This window comes from Homalodisca vitripennis, chromosome 2, assembly GCF_021130785.1.
Source record: "Homalodisca vitripennis isolate AUS2020 chromosome 2, UT_GWSS_2.1, whole genome shotgun sequence".
NCBI lineage: Eukaryota > Metazoa > Arthropoda > Insecta > Hemiptera > Cicadellidae > Homalodisca > Homalodisca vitripennis.
The window spans coordinates 30597884-30618275 of record NC_060208.1 but is presented as its reverse complement, the minus strand read 5'-3'; the positions used below and the strand labels follow the sequence as shown (position 1 = coordinate 30618275).

The window sequence follows — 20392 nt, the reverse complement described above, 5'->3', positions numbered from 1 at the left end:
AAAACTGGCACCACCACGTGAAAAATGTTATAATGTTCATGCATGTTGACTATGTACAGATTCTAGTTTGTGATACAATTTAGGTTCATACATAAAGTTTCCCTTGATCCATTAAAAAACTGTTCTTACTTGACCCTTGTACATCTGGGCAATCCCATGGATGTCCAGCAGCGGCACTACCCAAAATGTAAGGGATTGTGATTTTCTGCAGTGAAATGAAAACCCCACGCATTTATAAATTGAGACAAACATAGGAGAACTGGAATTCAATGCAGATTTTAGATTGAATCAGAGTAAGTTAAAAAGTGTTGGTAAAAATTAAATAGTATACGGTATTTCTCTTTGAGTTATGATATATTTTTAGATATTTTCAATATTCACTAATGATTATATGTATGTATATATATTTAGATTTGTTTAACGATCTTGAAGTAAACGCAGTTAAAAATCATTGACATAGACGCTAGCAGTGTAACGATTTCTAGTGATTTAATTTATGTGATGTAAGATGAAAACTTGGAAAATATTCAGAGCATTTAAAATAAATAAATAAATAAATATATATATATATATATATATATATATATATATTCAATATTTAATTGGTGAATATTGAAGATATCTAAAAATATATCATAATCATATAAATATATATACATATGGATATGAATAAGATGTTTTCTTTGTATACGTAAATAGGCCTACAAAAAGTTTTAAATAATAAAATATATTACGCCTTATTGTCTAGGATGACTATGCAATGCCATTCTCAACTCGAGATTTCTAAAAAAACAATACTCGTACACTATTTACTTGTACGACAGTTATATATATTACTCAGTTCAAGAATTTTCTAATTTTATTATATTCTATTTTTATGTTCTTAAAAAGCGTACGTGTAAATGATATCACTGAATATAAATCATTTGTTAAGTCATAAGAAAACGACAAATGAACACAGTTAGTGGTGACTGATTATATGCTGATAGCGAACATTGATGTAATCTAGTTGGTGTAGCCTTAACGTATTGTTTAGCGTTCTTCTAATGAATGATTAAAACATGCTATGCTTTTTAATCCGTACAAGACAGGAGTATATCACATGAAGTATAGCGTAACAGGTTCGCTGAGTGTTTGTAACATTTTGTCTATAGTTCATTTCGTTATAGATATGTCCTGAGGATAGGCAAACAGACAGAAAACACTATAAAACAATTTTTTTTACATCCTTCCTTTAGACTAAACAGGACTTATGCCAGCCCACTGAGTACAAAACAACAAGTAACTGCACCACTGAATTCCTATAGATGAATTTTTTCTCAAAATATCTTTCGGATATTTACACTAAGTGTATTATTTCAAATGATATAATGTCATATAATATGTAATGTTGCCTCAGTTTAGTTACCCATAAAAGCAAAGTGAAAATGTTCGTTAACGTTCAGCCGAATCTAATTGTGTGTGACATGCACCTTGAACCATTGGGTGCTCATATACAAATAAAGAGTCGTACAAATTCCAAGTCTATAGGTTAGTTTGTTCTCGAAATATCGTGTGGACAAACAGACAGACAGACAGACAAACAGAAATGACATTTTCCGAGGCCCCCGATATATAGGCTTCGCTAACGCTCAGCTAGTGACGTAAATATTAATAACAATAAATCAAAAGAAAAAAAGAGTAATGAAAATTGAAATGTATATTACATGGAATTGAATAGCGATTCCAAGAATGGTAAGCGCTTGGCAAAATGACAAAATTAGCAAGTAAGGCTTCATAACAGGTAGACAATGCCTGCCCAACCTATTTAGTGGCGATATGACTGCTTTATGGCGCGAAATACATTAAGCTGACAAGGTAATTTGCCGCCGCTTGTCCTATTGTTGAATAGGGCCGAGACTAATTGCAACGATTCATCAAGTACTACTACGGTCTCCACCCTTATCTTGCTCCAGACTTGCGCTCCAGGTATGCCAACCGAACAACTTCAATACATGTTCTTTTATTTTAACGTTATGGACAAAACGTAGTTATGGTGGAAAGGGTTGATTCATCGTGAATGTTCAGTTTAGCTCCAGTTTACCTACACTTTAGTGCAGCGTCTGAAATCTGATACTGCCAAAGACTGGTCTTCTGGAATTTAGAGCCATGTTTGTCTGAAGAGATCTAAAAAAAGTCGGCAGCGTAGGAGCTCAAAAATGAAAAATTTACATCGTTTCAACATCAGAAACAACTGGACCACAAGTCAAGTGAGCGATGAAAATATAAAATCGTCTGATTTATGGCGATGAGGGTTTTCTTCAACAATCTGTCCTTTTTATTATCAGTTTTTATGGATGACTACAACCGGAGTCATGAATTTATAGGTAACAACATCGACAAGTGATAAGGTATAAACTGACCTGCAACAAGCAGCGTAGCGTTCCTGCTGGTGGCGGAGCCCGCGACGTTCCTGGCTACACACCAGTATACGCCCCCGTCCTGTTCCTTCTTCCCGTGCACCACGCGCAGGAAGAATAGTGATCCTGCGGGCAAGATGACCCGATGGCTTTTAGTATCGGTGTCCAGCAGTTGTCCGTCCTTCCACCACTCGATGGTCGGTTCCGGCTTCCCCTCTGCCTTGCAGTTCAGGGTCACCGGGTCGTTCTTCGGCACTATGATGTCTGACGGGTGCTCGGTGATGCGCGGGGACCGGAACTGTCCTGTGGAAACAGAAGAGGGCTTAAGCTGGTTTGTATAAAATGTTATGTAGATGTTGTTATACAATATAAATATAGAGCTTCAATCACAAAAGTCCATGTTTAGTTACTTAAACTGTGGAAAATAGCTACGCCTTCACATAGACATACAAACAGAGTAATTGATAAAAAAGGGAACAGCGCTTAACATTTCAAAACGTCGCATTAATATAAACACGGTTAAACACAACTGGAACATAAATCGTAATGTATAATGATCAGTTTCTGATCCAATTTTGAGATGTATCTCCGAACATATTTTGCTCGATTCATAATACCAGACAGCATATAGAAACGAAATAACAGGATCTCGGACATTTGCCACTGTTATATGTTACAAAAGGTATAACACAAAGTTTGGAAGATTGGAACCTAACCTTTTCGTCAGGTAGGGAAAGTATTAATACATAAAAAATAAAGAACAGAAAGAAGAAAAGAAGGGAAAGAAATGTGTTTAAACATAAACAAACGCTGCTTTGAGTTCAGTCCAGGCGTTGTCACTGCACATAATGCTAGTCCTTAGCAGAAGTCACGAGAATCACAATCACACCACTACATGCGATACCTCCCCCACCTGACGAAGAGGATAGATATCAATCCTCGACCCTATACCTTTTGAAATATATAACTCGCAAACGAAATCTTCGGTCAATGTAGATTTGTGTTCGTGCAACCTCCTTACATTTAAAGTAAAAATACAATTTTTTAACTTTGATATCTCATTTATAACTGAACGTGTCCATTTTTTGTCAATTATTTAGCAGGAAATTAAATAAAAATATGAAAATACATGAGTCAAGTTTGAATTATTAAACAAAAAATACCTTAAAAATTCGGAGTGGAGATAAACGATTTTTGTTTTTGGTAACAATTAAATTAATTTTTTTGTATGATTTTATTGTTTTAATGTAGAATAAACCACGTGTGTGAAGATTTATTCGTGAGAACATGTATATTTAGAATTTTCAAAACGCACACTGATTTATTTATCTGCACAAAAACATTCCATATATTTTCACAATATAACTAATAAATAAAACATTATTCTGTATAAATATTCGGCGGAGATAAGAATCCACAAATGTTTCCCTCACAATGCAGCCATGATAGTAAACTATCCGGGTATCTGCAATGTTAAACTATCCGGTGCACGCAGTCCAGCTATCCAGTACATAAAGATAAGCCAGCGGCGCTTCCAGTGCGGTCGGATGAGTAACTATAATGTTCACTGAACACATTAGTTTAGCCAAACTACCCGCACTATCCTAAACTGATTACAGGCGCGCATATTGTCCTCTGCAGTTCGGCATAAACAGGCTAGAACTCGTTATAAACAGTCAGTTATGTAGCAAAGTAATTGTTCAGAGTCTCCAGAGCTTACCACGACAATTGGGACGTTAATAATATGTGAATGATACAAAGTAATTTATTACGATGTTTATGGGAACCTTGCCATAGAACTCATTCTTAATCCCAAACTATCCTTCAACTGGCCAATGACACCCGATTAATAGTATTTTCGAAGAATAAAGGTTCAATCTAATACGCTTGAAAAATGAGTGAGAAAATGAGTTACCAGTCATTGACAACATTTTTTGTTGTTTTATTTAAGAAAAGGAGATGAGGAAACCCAACTTAGTCCTGAAAAGACCTTTGCATTGCTTCCGGAGTAACGGAATATTTAGTATTTAGGATGGACAAGTTTGTGGCTATTGACCACTCCCTGCCTAGGTCCAATGATGACTAATAACTGGCATATTATCAATTATGATGTCATGTAGGAATTGGAGGCTAGCTTTGTTTGAGCTTCTTCCGAACTATCGACCGACAATTCCTACTCGAATATCTAGACATTTGTGGTCAGTGTATCATAGATCTAGATGTTTGTGGTTAGTGTATCTAGACGTTTTGTGTTGTGTTAGTGTATCTAGATGTTTGTGGTTAGTGTATCTAGACGTTTGTGGTCATCTAGCATGTTTGTGTTTGTGGTTAGTGCATCTAGATGTTTGTGGTTAGTGTATCTAGATGTGTTTAGTGTATACTAGATGTTTGTGGTCAGTGTATCTAGACGTTTGTGGTTAGTGTATCTAGATGTTTGTGGTTAGTGTATCTAGACGTTTGTGGTCAGTGTATCTAGATGTTTGTGGTTAGTGTATCTAGACGTTTGTGGTCAGTGTCAGTGTATCTAGATGTTTGTGGTTAGTGTATCTAGACGTTTGTGGTTAGTGTATCTACACATATGTGGTTGATGATGTCCCGCTCCTGGACATACATAGGGTTTTCCCAATCTATGAGAGTGAAACACTCACACAGTCATAACTCGTATGTTTGTTTTTTTTTATTTGGTAAAACATTTCATAGCACCATAAAAATTCCGACATTAAAAATGTTTTCTTGCAACTAGTGATAACGAGTCACACATCTATCTATACAGTGGCCCAAGAACCCAGAGTTTATTTTATACAAAGTGCACCCCTCTGATCGCTTACATTTTCTGCTGCTGCATCTTGACTATGTGGAAACTTGTAAAAAAAAAATACATTATGACAATATGACAGGGTGAAAAAGATAAAAACTGGCTGTAGAAAGTATCAGACCTTAAAAATACATTTATTCTGCACAACCTCCATTGTCACGGCTTTGTAATTCCTGGGTACCATGCTTAGAACTAATCAAGGTGGCTTTGGAACAAAATTATAAAAGAATCTTAATCAAAATCACTTATCGAATCATATCATAGCAAAATAAATTTCAATGAAAATCTTACGTGGCTCTCTTAATTCTATAATACCCAATATCAATTAAAGAGTAAAGGAAGAGTAGAAGTAACAGCCGCAAATTCTGTGCTCAGCAATGATTACACAAAACGTTGAAACAAGAGATGTTATTACTTTTAAGCGTACTCTATTGCTTCAAGTTCTACATGTAGAATTTGAAACGGTGCTTGAAGTGATTACACATGTGATTGTGTTTTTATATTGTAATGTTTACAAGGAACGAGGATGTTTACATACATATACATAGTTTTGATTGTGACTTTAATGCAAACTCTACTATGGCATGCGGAAAATAATGGATGCGAACCGGAAATCCTTATTCACGTTCTACAATTATCTGAAATAAGTGAATAATTTTTCACTTAAAAAAACATTACGGTATATATGAGAACCTTGCCATAGAATTCATCCTTAATCCCAATCGATTCTTCAAGTGGCCAATGGCACCAGAATAGTAATTTCGCAGAATAAAGGTTCAATCTGATACGCTTTATATGAATAAAATGTTCACAGTGGAAATTTTTAACTTTAGAACATCTTAGCAATGAACACCGAAATAATGTGTACTTTAAATATGTCTAATTCTGATTCAAACTCATCATAGTACTCTATCATATTACATCATAAGTGCTTTTACTAAGATTACGTCTAACTTCCCTCATTTTGACATAAAATAATTCATTCAAAAACTACGGAATGGTGCAGAGACATTTGCGTAGTCAATGGAACTCATAAATAGTGATTGACACTTCAACTTCAGGTTCCAGTTATCTAAACAATTATCAGAGACTGGAATATCTTTCAGTTATCGTCGCTAATTTTCAGGAGTGTTTATCATACCATTTAAGATAGATGTGCCTATGGCGTACCTGTTATTCCATAAGAATTTCACTGTATACAAAGTGGAAATTATACATGGCTCATTGTACTGTTCAAAAAAATGTATTTAAAACTTCAAGATACATTTTATTTGTATTAACATCTGCTACTGTGCAAAAAAGAAAGTCTTTTTTGATTAAATAATGGATCAACATTGTGAAAAACAGGTGTACAGGTTTCTAAAAGATACATCCTGTCACACAATGTTTCTTAAATAGACGGTGATACTGAAAAAATCGATGTTAACTCTATTAAACATATTAAATAACAAACGAAATGTGAGAGACTATGTTGATTCGGGAATTTCCAGTTAATTTTAAAAATTTCTGTAAACCCATTAATGCAATGAAAATTGGAAAGCATAGAAAACGGAGCTGAAAAAACATTGAAAGAAGTCAGTTAGTTGGTAAGCCCTCCATTAAAGCTTACATGGATTATGGCTTTAATTGTAGTACCGCTGAGAGCAAATAGTACAACGGCATAGAGATCCATTAACCGAGAGAGATAGCTCAGAGAGTGGTGTATTTGCTTTTATGTACATGAACTATTAATATACCAACTGTAATTTACGTGTCTGAAATATGATGATCATATGCATGGTTTCTATATTAATAATAATTTTACTAATTTTTATATTATTTTACGTATTTGACAACATAAATATTATTATTGCGATTGCTGTTGATTTGTAAAACAGCCAAAATAGTAGAAAGTGAAAATGTGCGATAAACTAAATTAACGTTAAGTATTAAAACTTTTCCATTACTATAATAGTATTTATCAAGGGTTTAAATTAGTCTTTTTCCAAAATCAAGGAGAAAATAATTTGTTATTTGAGTTTTAGTGTTATACACTGACAATAAAATAACACAATGTTTAATGTATTCATATTTTGATTGTTTCGGAACAGCTGCAATTTCTAGTTGTAATTGTAATTTTGTATCAAGTTTTTCATAACAATACCATTAAAAATCACGCACAAAAGCAATTGTATACAATTTTTAAGAGTTCGTTGTTGTGAAATGACCTTGAATTTTACCTCTTTAGAACAACGAAATAAACTTCAAACATTTATATTAACTTATTAATGATTTTAGCATTGTGGGAATTGTTGAAATTTTTATTAATTTTAAATAAATGATCAATGCACATCAAATCACTTAGATACTCTTTGATTATATAAAAGAAGTACAAAAATTATTTTTGAATCAAGAAATGCAATAAAAAAGTGTAGTTAATATACTCGTAAGTAAACAGCACAGACTTATTTATTGGGAATGTATTTCTCACTAAATGGAATGTGCATGAGTCTCATTGTCAAGAACTCAAGTGAAAATATAATAAAACCTTTTCCTGGTGTCAAAGCAGTTGGTATGAGTCATGGAGATTATTTTTTCCTGGAAATTCGTAAGTGATCAGTCACAAGTATAGGAATGGCGCTAAGGAATGTCCTGAAACAGTTTTTTTTAATACAAGCTTTTTTGGGTGTATTGTATTTGACTGCTGTGATAGAAGCTAACCATTTGAACTTGAATGAGTTATGATCAGACGATGGTTCAGCACTAGAGGTTTTTGTAGGAACAATGTCAAAAAAGCGCTTCCCATAACTGGTCCAGGCTATAAGGTTTGATGAAAAAAGACAAGTGCGTCTGGCTGAGGACATCATACCACCAATAAGACAAGTTTTTGAGGCGTTTGTTATAAAATGCCAGGAAACTTACAATGTTAGGAAGTTATCACTCTAGATGAAATGCTTGACGCATTTAGGAAGGGATGCAAATTCAGACAGTATATAGCTAACAAACCCGCAAAATATGGGATTTTAATCTATGCGCTTGTTGGTGCCAGAACGTTCTTTTTACCATAATTTAGAAACATATCCTGGCAGACAGCCATATCGAAAATTTAACGTCTCTAACTATGTTGTTAGTGTTGTAAAATGTTTAACCAAGCCAATTGACAAATTTGGCCGAAATGTTACCACAGATAACTGTTTTATGAATATGCCCCTAGCCAATTATCTATACGTAAACCACAAATTGTCTGCGGTGGGCATTCTACAATATCATTTGTAAAACAAATTTTGGTTTTTATAAGTTTGTAACCTGTTTTTGATCACTTTCCACGTGTTAGATTAAACCTAACACGAGAGTATGGTGTAACACCAAATAGCGAGACTAATCCTGGGTTAAGAAATTTGTGTGACTAAATTTTGTGATAAATTGAATATCCTCTTTAAACCATAGATTAGTCATCGTCACTCGACACTGCCATGCCTCATCATCCGAGACGAATGTTTGCGTCTAGTCAACACAACCTCAAACATGACTTTTTCCTTTAAATGTTTTGATACACTTGTAACAGTGGTAACATTACACCTTGTGGTGGTCACTGCAGACAGTTCAGATATGTGATCCGAGTTAGCAAAAAAACGTGGTGTAGCTGTCTGAGTTACTTGGCGCCAACTTCCTTCGTTTCTTTTCCGTTTCAACCATCGTTGTTGGAGCGTTATCAAGCCTGCAAAATTGAATTATCCTTCCTGAAATATTCTTTAGCGCTCTTACTGTAAACGATTATAAAACTAATAACATATTTACATTGTTTTATGTTTTTAGAACAAACAGAAAATTACTAAACCCAAGGTACTTCTCGTGGTTCATTGTTCTTGCGACTGGATAGACTTGAAAAGTAAGTACATGAATTCTTGACACCAAATTGGATCATCCCAAAGATTGGGAATTTGTATCTCTTTCTAGTTATTTCAAACAAATTAACTTTCGGTCTTTTTAAAGGAGAAGCTCTTCTTATTGGACCACAAATTACTTTCTGTAAAAGAAATATGAAAATTCTTCAACAGTTTAAAATTTATTCCACAAGGTCTTTCGACATTCAAGATGCCATAGTCAGGTGTGAATCCAAAAAAAATTGAAACGTCTTCATATTTTTACAATTTAAAACAATTATCAGCTGAATAAAACATGATTTTTATGACTTAAAATATAATAAATATTACAATTAATATATGAATAAAACTTTGATTAAAAAAGAATTTAGTTATATGTTTAAGGAGTGCTTAATTTTGAATTGGTACAAAATCATAGTTTAACATTTTACCTTCATGTGTTTTCATATATAATGCTTCATAAGTGTCGAGTTCCTCTTTATAGACGGATTTTAATAAGTTTAAATTTATAAAGATGTGATTGGAGTACAGTTGTTAGTTCTTCAGAAAAATACACTTGCAATTACTGGCGGAGCGTTAGTAAAGTATGTCACTCGAGGGGTTGCAAAATGTTCATTTTTATTCGTCTGTCTGAATTTCTGCACGTTATCTGAACGAACGAAAATACAGAATTGAAATTTATCGTTAAGCTTCATATCCATATAGGCAACGTCAAGCTCAGAATATAGCGAATGTATTGCCATGGAATTTAGCTGAGCGTTAGCAAAAATGTTACATTGATCTTATTGGTAAAACTTGATTGTAACGGGGAAATCACTGGGTAATATAAATTTCTAAAAAGACTAAGCTCATTCATATTTTATATATGATATGTTTTGCATTAGTTAGTAAGACTTTGGTTGCATATTTTCGGTCCAATACTCAGTCGCATCTATTTATTCCTTTGTAAGACTTCGATCATCAAGCGTGTCCTTCCATAAGGTTAGCTGAGCGTTAGTGAAACCTAGCTTGAGATTATATCTCGAGAATAAATTGAGTTATAAACTAGAAATTTTCGAAAAATCGCAAAATAAATTAATAAGGGAATTCATTTGCAATTTTTACATTTGATATAGTTACACATGTAGTGTAACTGTTTATAAGATATTTAGATGTATGTATACATAATCTGCACACATTAAAATTGTTCATGAAACATCATTTCTACACAGAAAAGAATGAGTTCTATGATTGGCTATATCCATCCATTGAATCTGGCTGAGCGGTATTGAAGCCTATTACCCAGTAAACTGGCACAGTTTCTATAGTCTGCCGGGAAGAAGTAAAGATTTCTTTTGCTTATCAGTCTTTTTGCCTTTCTGTCTGTCTATTCCCAGGACTTAGCAAGAACGAAATGAGTGGTAGATTTTAAATTTTTCCTCATCGAAGGCTGTTATGTGACACGCAATTTGACGTAATCTTATCTTGTTTATTTATCTAAGTAGGCAAAAATCAAATCATATTAAAATTATATTTTGTATTAAACTCAAGATAAAGGTGAGAGTGAGACCGGGTTGCTGTCTCACCCACGATTTTCAAGTGCGACAATGCTTTTTGAAGTGGTTACAATTGTATATTGTAGGCCGTGGTGTAAGGAACGGCCATGCGTTAGTCGATTGTATTTTACCAGACTGTGAATGCTGTTTTGAAGGCCGTTTCTCGAGGAACGGATTTTCGGTAGGATCTTGTGATGTAAAACGAGGGAATCAGTTATTTTTTGTTTATGTTGAAGATATATTTTCTTATTTTAAAAAATTGATGTGAGATCTTCAGCTGGTTTTAATGCAGCAGGAGTCGGCAGTGTGGACACTCGGCTCATATCCAAGTTAGAAAATTAGAACTAAAAATAATGTAATAACAAGATAATTGTATCCTCTACATTTAAAAAGAATCTGTTTTAATTACAAGTACTTTTGACGGTTTATATTGTGTGTTTCTTTTAAATTGCCACTGCCGTAGGTGCACGCCTACAGTTTTTACTGAAACTTGTTATGGGCCTCTTTTCCTACAGGATTTAATTTCTTTTAAATTTCATGTACCATGTCGGTTGCTAAATATATTATGAGAGTGCTCAGTATGAAAGCCAAACCTGCCTCAGATAGCATCATTGAGCCTCATGATGCAGCCATGGTTTCGATGGTTGTATCGATGATGCTGGTAAGTGATACAAAATCAAGTGTTCGGACACTGTCAGTCTGATATTATTTGTATACGAAAATCTGTGTCAAATCTACGATGTTGACACTTCTGACCAATTAGTGAATTGGCTTTGAAAATTGGTTTTGAAAAGACCTTTTCAAAATATTATGGATGCATTACAAAGTTTTGCAATTATGCTTAACAATTGACAGACGAATTCATCCAAGCAAGACGTGCCAATAGTAAAACAGGTTTCGGTGGATAATATGAGGAAGTTCAAAAAAATAAGACATGATTTTTTTATTCTTGAGGAACACGACTTCAAGCATATACCTTGAAGAAGTTCACAAGGTATAAAATATTAATTAATTAATGTTTATAATTGTAAATGTAACACTCGCACGTGGTATCTTTTCTGGTATTTTCAAATGTTACGGTATTAAATTATTTTAACGTTCTTTATATCCATCCAGTATTACTGATCTATATTGTGATCTCCCTTAGGAAAAAAATAATTTGAATAACAATTTAAGCTTTTGAAAATCAATTCTGATCTGAAAGGTTTTGGTTATGTTTCTGGAAGGCTTAAAGGCACAAACTTACATAATCTCAAACATCTACACCACTCAGTAACAAACATTGTAACACCTGAACCTAAAGTGTCTCAACCTCTCACGTTCAGTAATAAGGAGTCGTCATATTAAACATATAGTATGAATTAAACTTTCAAATTACAAATTGTTCCAAAATGTAATTTCTTAAATCAAATTACATTCACACTCGATCTTTTGTTAAAATTCCAGCAAATCTAATGGTATTTTAGGTCTTATTTGTTGCGTAAGCCAAAATATTATCTAAAGCAACTAAATTGTATGGATTTTCATCAATTCTACTTACTTCGTACTTCCAATTCCGCAGGAGTTGGCCCAAACTGGGCTTCTGCAGGTCAAACTGCCCCAGGAAAGGGTCAGGGTGGGTAAGGTACAATGCCCTCACAAAATTCAAAAAATTCTTCTACACTGTAGAAACAATTTAAGACTAAAAAGTTCTTTAGCTCACACTTGAATTTTTTTATAGAATTTAAATCCTTTACACTAGAAGGCAGAACTTGAAAAATTTTGTTTCCAGAATAATAAGGGTTATTTTCAAAAATAGTAAGCCTATGGTATACAGCAAAATTGTTTCTATGCCTGGTGTTATACGAGTGAACATCATTTTACTAAACTTAATTGGAGTAACAATAATTCGTAACTTTTTGCCAATCATGTGTGCAAAAGTCATATTTCTCACCAAAGAGAATATTATTAGTAGACAGAACAGTTCTCCATGACACTAAATCATCACTTCAGTATTAGACCTCACACGACCCACGACGTCCCCTGCACTTGAACAATCCTCCGACGGTTTACGAGCTGAATGGGATCGTCAGTCGTAACCTATGACTATAACCAGACCAGAACAGGGCCTCGTTAACGTTCTATACCGGTCCTCGTAACTCATCCTTTGTTGCTCGTCGTCGTGCCCCAGTCCTCTTGGAGGTGACGTCACGGTTTATGACGTCATAAGTTGACACCGCCAAAACATCGATGTCTTTGATCTCCTGCCGTGGTGACAAGAACAGTCTCAGCCCAGAAGTCACTTGAGAGACTTTTGATGTGGTTTGTGTACTAACTAATCAGGGATGGTATAATAATTCAGCAGTTACGTGATATTGGTATGGTTTTACTAAAGTAAAATTAAACATTTTAGAAAGTCTGTAAGTACTAAAATACTTTAAGGACACTTAAATCGGGATCGGAACACTTCAGTAATTGTAGGCTTCATTGATTACATATTATTTGATCTTGTTGTGTGTAATGAAATTTACATCCATTTACAGGAAAAACATTGAATGAGACTCATTAGGCATCTTCAGAAGAACTCTATTATATTTATTATACTATGTATGGAATAGTTACAAAAAATTAAGAACTGTGTATTAATTTACAGTAGTGTGATAATTGAAGTATATTTGTACATTTTTGATAGAAGGATAAGGATATTCTAATAAGTAAGCATAGGAGATTTTTAAATTTGCGAATTTTTCGCTAAAACAAAAGGATAGATCTTGGATGAAGTTAAAGGAATTCTTCCTTATTGTATTTATAATGGTGAAAATTGCTTCTTACTTTTACTGATATCATTGCAGCTAGTAATTCATCTTAAAAAACCTGCAATTAAAAACCTTTTACAATTTAAAATTCGTGCAAACTTATGAAAATGTCTTTTTTACTTGGTATTTGGTCCACTTTCAATGTCATTTCAAACATAATCAAACCGTATCAATTGGCGGAAGTAAAGTTTGTCAAGATCCGTCGTTGGAAAAAGAAGAGACGCACCGCACCCGTCTTTGGATTATCGTTTGTCCCAAATTTTTGTGACTGGATAATTCGTTCAAATTGATTATACAAATTTTTCTTCAAAATATACTATGGAAGAAATTGGTAATAATAAATTACCAATTTACTATTACCAATAATTTATTTAAAGAATATTACAAATATTCTTTAAATAAATTTAAAGAAATAAATACCTTTAAAATTAGCAAATTTATCCTTAAAATATTGGTATCTCCTAAATTATATGATATCCATTTCACTTTCGTTTCATAGTTTAAGATGATTCACCTTCTGGAAGTCGCATGCGAGTCATGAAAGATTTGTCTAGAGCATTGGTATATTTAGAATTTTATAAAGGGGGAGGGGGTATTTTCCAGGAGTTTATACGTATTCACAGCGCATATAAGTTATATCAAAAGTATATTAGTGAATTAGCTACAACTGGTAAGTTTTTGATTTCCATAGTATAGATTAACATTTTAACTTACTTTTTCTGTTTTCATTTGGTTTCCCATATTAGACTAGACAAGGGAAATGGTTTTAGCCCCATAACTTCCATTCCCAATGAGAGGAGGGTAGTTTCAATGATTATGGCTGTCAAAATGGCATGAGATCCAATGATGATGAGATGGAAAATTTTGCATCTTTTAAATCTATCGTTTAAATTTAAACGATAAGTAATTTTTTCAGTACTTATGCTTATACAGTATAAATAAAGTGAGGGCTTTATTTTCAGATCGTAATGTCATCAGATCTGAGAATATTCATATATTCTCATGAATATTCCTTGGTGGATTAACTTTGCATGTTGACATGACACACTCAAGGACAACAGATGGTGGACAAGGGCCTGAGATAATTGAAAATCATCTCAAGCCAAGGTCTGCAGACCTCAATGTTGCGGCACAGGACACCCGGGAGAAACAAAGGTCCTGCGCGCAGGTGATTGCAATTTCACGCCAATAAGACAACTTGTCTTGCAGCCAAGGTTTATGGCTTATTAAAGTTGTCAGCCGTGCTATATGGGGCATAAAGTACGTTGTGGCTGAAGTCGTGGTGACTTTCGCTAGAAACCACAAAGACGCTCACCCTTGACTAGCATAGGTGCTGTAGATGACATGAGTTATAAGTTTGCTGAAGGTCAATTCCTATCTTATGACCGTAATATAAGATAAATAGACATCATTTGTGTAATTTTCAAAAGCGTAAACAGGATATAATACAGATAAGAACTTTAATTCAGGCATTATCACACGTCTACACGTTCCTTTAAAGGATATTGGTTAACGGTTAAATATCCGATATAACAGTTAGTGCTTAATACATTTAGGGTAGAATTAGGCATTATAAACTGAACTTAATAAAGTAATTTTACCAGAGGATCCTGTGTAACCCAACAGGGGTGAAGTTTCATAATATATTGTTTTATACTAGCCTTTGTAGTACAAATATTTATTATAGATTCGATAATTTCTATTTTTCAAGATGAGGAAGAAGAAAAACAAAAAATATAATCTATGTTTCACAAATCTCAAAACTTTACCACAATTTTATATCCCACAACGGGAATTTCAGTCCTTATCCACACGTATAAATCTGCTTATGTCTTCTACTTATCGTTCTCGAACACGATCTTTGTGGAGTATCTCGGAGATACATTAAGGAGTTTTAATTATTGAGTCACAACCAGGATGTTTTTAAACAGTCGCTTCTACTAGAGAAGTTTGATGGTGCGTCTGAAACTCCCTGTACACCTCACGACCAACACTGTTGTCAGTTTACGCCTACATAAATTTTGTTGAAATAAACAAAAAAATCAGCCGTTATCGTAATTAATCAACATACAACTGTTGATTTCATTCATGTTTTTGCAGACAACGGGTAAGTCAAAGTAGCAACGTTAAAGCCGCAGAGCTGTTCTATACTTGGAAACTCAATAATAAAATTTAGAGTATGAAATCTTCCAGAGACTCGAGATCTTATTGAATGTTAGGGCATACAAATGAGGATTGGACAGCAAAACAGCAGAGGATTGGTCCACTACTTTTGTGCTTTATTAATCATTGGAGTGCCAAAATCTACTATTTAAAACTATTTAAGTTTTCTTCACAATCTACATGAGAATCCAATACTGCAAGGTATAAAAACGAGATTATTCAGTTTACAAGTCTTGCTCTGCCCATTCTGCAAATACTCGTAATATATAGGTAATTAACCCAGTAGATTTAGAACCGGTACCGTTGGTTAAATGTAACAATTCTAAATACTAAAGTTCAGTGCAGGATTGGAACCTTAACCTTTTTATAGAGTCCAAGTCTTATACATTAGACCTAACAATCACCGGTCCTACCTCTCTCTTCCTGATTTTAAGTGTTTCGGCAAGTAAGTATTAAAAAAAATTTAAACGTCAACATAATTACATATCGACATTAGGATACTTCAGATTCTGTCTTATACAATGTGTTTGTGATAAACTTTATAAGACATTAAATATACACAAACTAAACAGTCGCTGAAATATCATGTTGTAGAAACCACACACGTACTTCATTAATGAAGTAATCTTTCAAGCAAATCTTAATAATTAAAGGTTCCAATTAATTCTGGAACTGGATCATTTCTCACTGAAAATTCAAAACACTAAAAAACAAGTTATGAGTGATCCACCGTACTATTTTCAATTGTGTACTTGTCAAAATAAAATAAAATAATGGAGTAAGACAAGTCAGAAATAGAAAGACATGTTAGAAGCACACAATAAAAGCTAACGAGATAATTTCAGCAAAGTGGGCGCTAACGAGACAGTGACTGATGATGTTAAGTTGAGTTTCTTCCTCACGTTCTGAAGGGTGGGAGACTTGATGCTATAATTAGCAAGTCCCACGTTAATTTTTCTTACTTAGCTTCAAGTAGGTTATTACATTATAAGAGTAACATTAAGTAAATGTATTACAGTTATGGGTATGGTAATAAATTAGGAAGAGTATAGGAGGTTTCTAATGTAACCCTTCCAAAAGTCAGCAAAAAATATAAATAACATAAAATATAAAATAAATAAAAATATATATGGAAAACAGTTAATTGGTAAAGTGTTCGAAAATGCTTTGGTTTACTTCTAACCACAATTCTCTTTCTTTAAAACATTATTTCTACACCTAGAATAAAATATTAGGGATTGATTACATATTTTTAAATGTTGGCTATGTTATTGATATGAGTATTGATATGAATAGGAATGTTAATTTAAGTATATAAAACACATTGTTCGTTTTGCATAAAATCTTGTAAATTGAAAAAATATTTAAAATGTTATAATAAATGTTGTTATTGATACATTTGCGTAAAAATATTTATATAATGTCATATTTCAATTAAAAATTTGGAAAATATTCATAACTTTTTGGAAAATGCTCATTTGGATTATATTATAAAGAATTCTGTAAAATTTCACTGTAATTAATCAAACTGTTCTAGACAGTATATATTGTTTAAAACAAAATTACGGCTAAGGAGAAAAAGTTATTTCAGAAACTTTTAGTAGTTAATTCCTTAAGCAACAGATCCGTGTTTGGAATAAAACTGTCAAAAACTTCTCGGCAATATCGAAACTATTCTTTAACTTTTGTGTTTGTAAAGAGTACCTGTCTGTAAGATATGATTGTATTGTATAGAGTACCTGTCTGTAAGATACGATTGTGTTGTATAGAGTACCTGTCTGTAAGCCACGGTTGTGTTGTATAGAGTACCTGTCTGTAAGATACGGTTGTGTTGTATAGAGTACCTGTCTGTAAGATACGGTTGTGTTGTATAGAGTACCTGTCTGTAAGATACGGTTGTGTTGTATAGAGTACCTGTCTGTAAGATACGGTTGTGTTGTATAGAGTACCTGTCTGTAAGATACGATTGTGTTGTATAGAATACCTGTCTGTAAGATACGGTTCTGTTGTATAGAGTACCTGTCTGTAAGCCATTGTTGTGTTGTATAGAGTACCTGTCAGTAAGATACGATTGTGTTGTATAGAATACCTGTCTGTAAGATACGGTTGTGTTGTATAGAGTACCTGTCTGTAAGATACGGTTGTGTTGTATAGAATACCTGTCTGTAAGATACGATTGTGTTGTATAGAATACCTGTCTGTAAGATACGGTTGTGTTGTATAGAGTACCTGTCTGTAAGATACGATTGTGTTGTATAGAATACCTGTCTGTAAGATACGATTGTGTTGTATAGAATACCTGTCTGTAAGATACGGTTGTGTTGTATAGAGTACCTGTCTGTAAGATACGGTTGTGTTGTATAGAGTACCTGTCTGTAAGATACGGTTGTGTTGTATAGAGTACCTGTCTGTAAGATACAGTTGTGTTGTATAGAGTACCTGTCTGTAAGATACGATTGTGTTGTATAGAGTACCTGTCTGTAAGATACGATTGTGTTGTATAGAGTACCTGTCTGTAAGATACGGTTGTGTTGTATAGAGTACCTGTCTGTAAGATACGGTTGTGTTGTATAGAGTACCTGTCTGTAAGATACGGTTGTGTTGTATAGAATACCTGTCTGTAAGATACGATTGTGTTGTATAGAATACCTGTCTGTAAGATACGGTTGTGTTGTATAGAGTACCTGTCTGTAAGATACGGTTGTGTTGTATAGAATACCTGTCTGTAAGATACGGTTGTGTTGTATAGAGTACCTGTCTGTAAGATACGATTGTGTTGTATAGAGTACCTGTCTATATGATACGGTGTGTTGTATTGTCTGTAAGAGTTGTATAAATACCTGTCTGTAAGATACGGTTGTGTTGTATAGAGTACCTGTCTGTAAGATACGATTGTGTTGTATAGAGTACCTGTCTGTAAGATACGGTTGTGTTGTATAGAGTACCTGTCTGTAAGATACGGTTGTGTTGTATAGAGTACCTGTCTGTAAGATACGGTTGTGTTGTATAGAGTACCTGTCTGTAAGATACAGTTGTGTTGTATAGAATACCTGTCTGTAAGATACGATTGTGTTGTATAGAGTACCTGTCTGTAAGATACGGTTGTGTTGTATAGAGTACCTGTCTATATGATAAGATTGTGTTGTATAAAGGTGTCTGTGAGTTTCGAGGGTGTTGTACACGGTTTCTGTCTTTAAAATTGAAACAGTGAGAAAGAGGTTGAGTAGATGTATTTCCGCCACCTCATAAAACATCAGGAACTCAACCAAATTATTATATATTTACGTATCAGACTATACTAAAATAGTGTAATTTGTTCGTCAGTTTTTTTTAAATTTCCTTATCTGAGCTCTTTAATATACCTTCCCAATACTAAGGCAATAATTAAATCAATACAACAATTTTAAAACATCAACATTTATTGGCATATAATGTAGTTATTTACGATAAATTTGTAACAAGAGTATTACTTCAAATGTCCAAAATTGATCAAATGTTATGTGATAGAAGTCACAAAATGTTATTTTACATATCGTCTGTATTTGTAAAATGTATGATAGAGAACATCACTTAAAGTTTAAAAATTGATACATTTATCAATTTCATTTGAAAGCATATCGCGCCAACTTAACAGGGCACTTATCTACGAGTGTTAGTTACTCATAATATTTGAAAGAGGGAATATGCAGGGTATTCCTATCCCCCAAAACACGATCAGATTTACTTATCATGCATGTCCATGTTTCTTGGAAGTGGATTTATTAAGCATGAATATTGCTTTTTTGAGAACTGTATAAAAACTATATTTGCACTAGTTCACTTAGTTATGCTCTGTACGACCGTATTGTATTATTGAATAAACTTAAAATGTTAAAACCAAAAAGAGATGAATATGAGGAATACGAACATATCTGGAACACTACTTTAGTTTCCATATTGGGCTGTGTTCAGTAATGTGTCTGTTATTGAGGGAAAGCACCAGTTTAGATTTGAGTAAAACGTGTGAGTTTTGAATTTGATTATATTAGTCACACAGGAATTTTGTTAGTCTGAGCGCCAACATTAGGGCTACGCAACGGCCACCGCGACCACATGTTCGATATCCTTCCACGAAATAAGCATACTTTCAAGATAAACAACTACCTTATCTGTAAATAGTAATGCAATATCATGCCGTGTGACAGCGCCAGCGTCGCGATCGCCACTACTTTCCTCCTTCACCGTCAGCTGCACTTAGTGATGTATGGCTCGGTCATGATCTGTTCAATTGGAACGCGTCAGTCAGTTGAAATAGTGATCCGGATCGGTGTTTCAAAAGATCCGTTCAGCCGAAGTTTCGTTCACTCTTTTCCCGCCAACAAAAATTTTTCGTTAATTTCTTTTATCATAATATTCAATCAGGTAATCCAAATTTTAAGAACCAGGAAAACCTATAATATTACAATTAATTTCATTTAAAAATCCTTATTCATTTAAAAAGTGTCTAAGTATTATATGAATCTAACAGAAATGGTTCATTTCGTTCAGTAGTTCAATTCGTTTGGCCGTTCAGTTAGTTCACTCTTTTATGTCGATCGGTCGTTCCATGATGATCGATTAGTATTGGGCTGTAACAGGCTATACCGGTAAGACTCAGTAACTCTGCACTGACCGGGTCTATTGAACGGGTCAGTGAACGAGACCGACTAAGTCGGATCTGTCAGATGATCCGAACGTCACACTACTACTTGGGAAGAGGACTAAAGTTACGATTGTAGAGAGCCGACCTGAAAAGAGGCGTCAGCTCATCACTTCCTACCCCATCAAAGAGCGAGTGAGAGAG

General features: G+C 33.9%; 1 protein-coding gene across 1 annotated transcript in view; it reads right to left on the bottom strand.

Annotated features, from left to right (window-relative positions):
* The window catches only part of LOC124353761 (roundabout homolog 2-like), a 583238-nt gene that overhangs the window by 222622 nt on the left and 340224 nt on the right, over window positions 1–20392 (bottom strand). The window contains exon 3 of the mRNA XM_046803756.1: window positions 2403–2702. Coding sequence (XP_046659712.1) covers window positions 2403–2702 — 300 coding nt within the window. The remainder of the gene's footprint in view (window positions 1–2402; window positions 2703–20392) is intronic.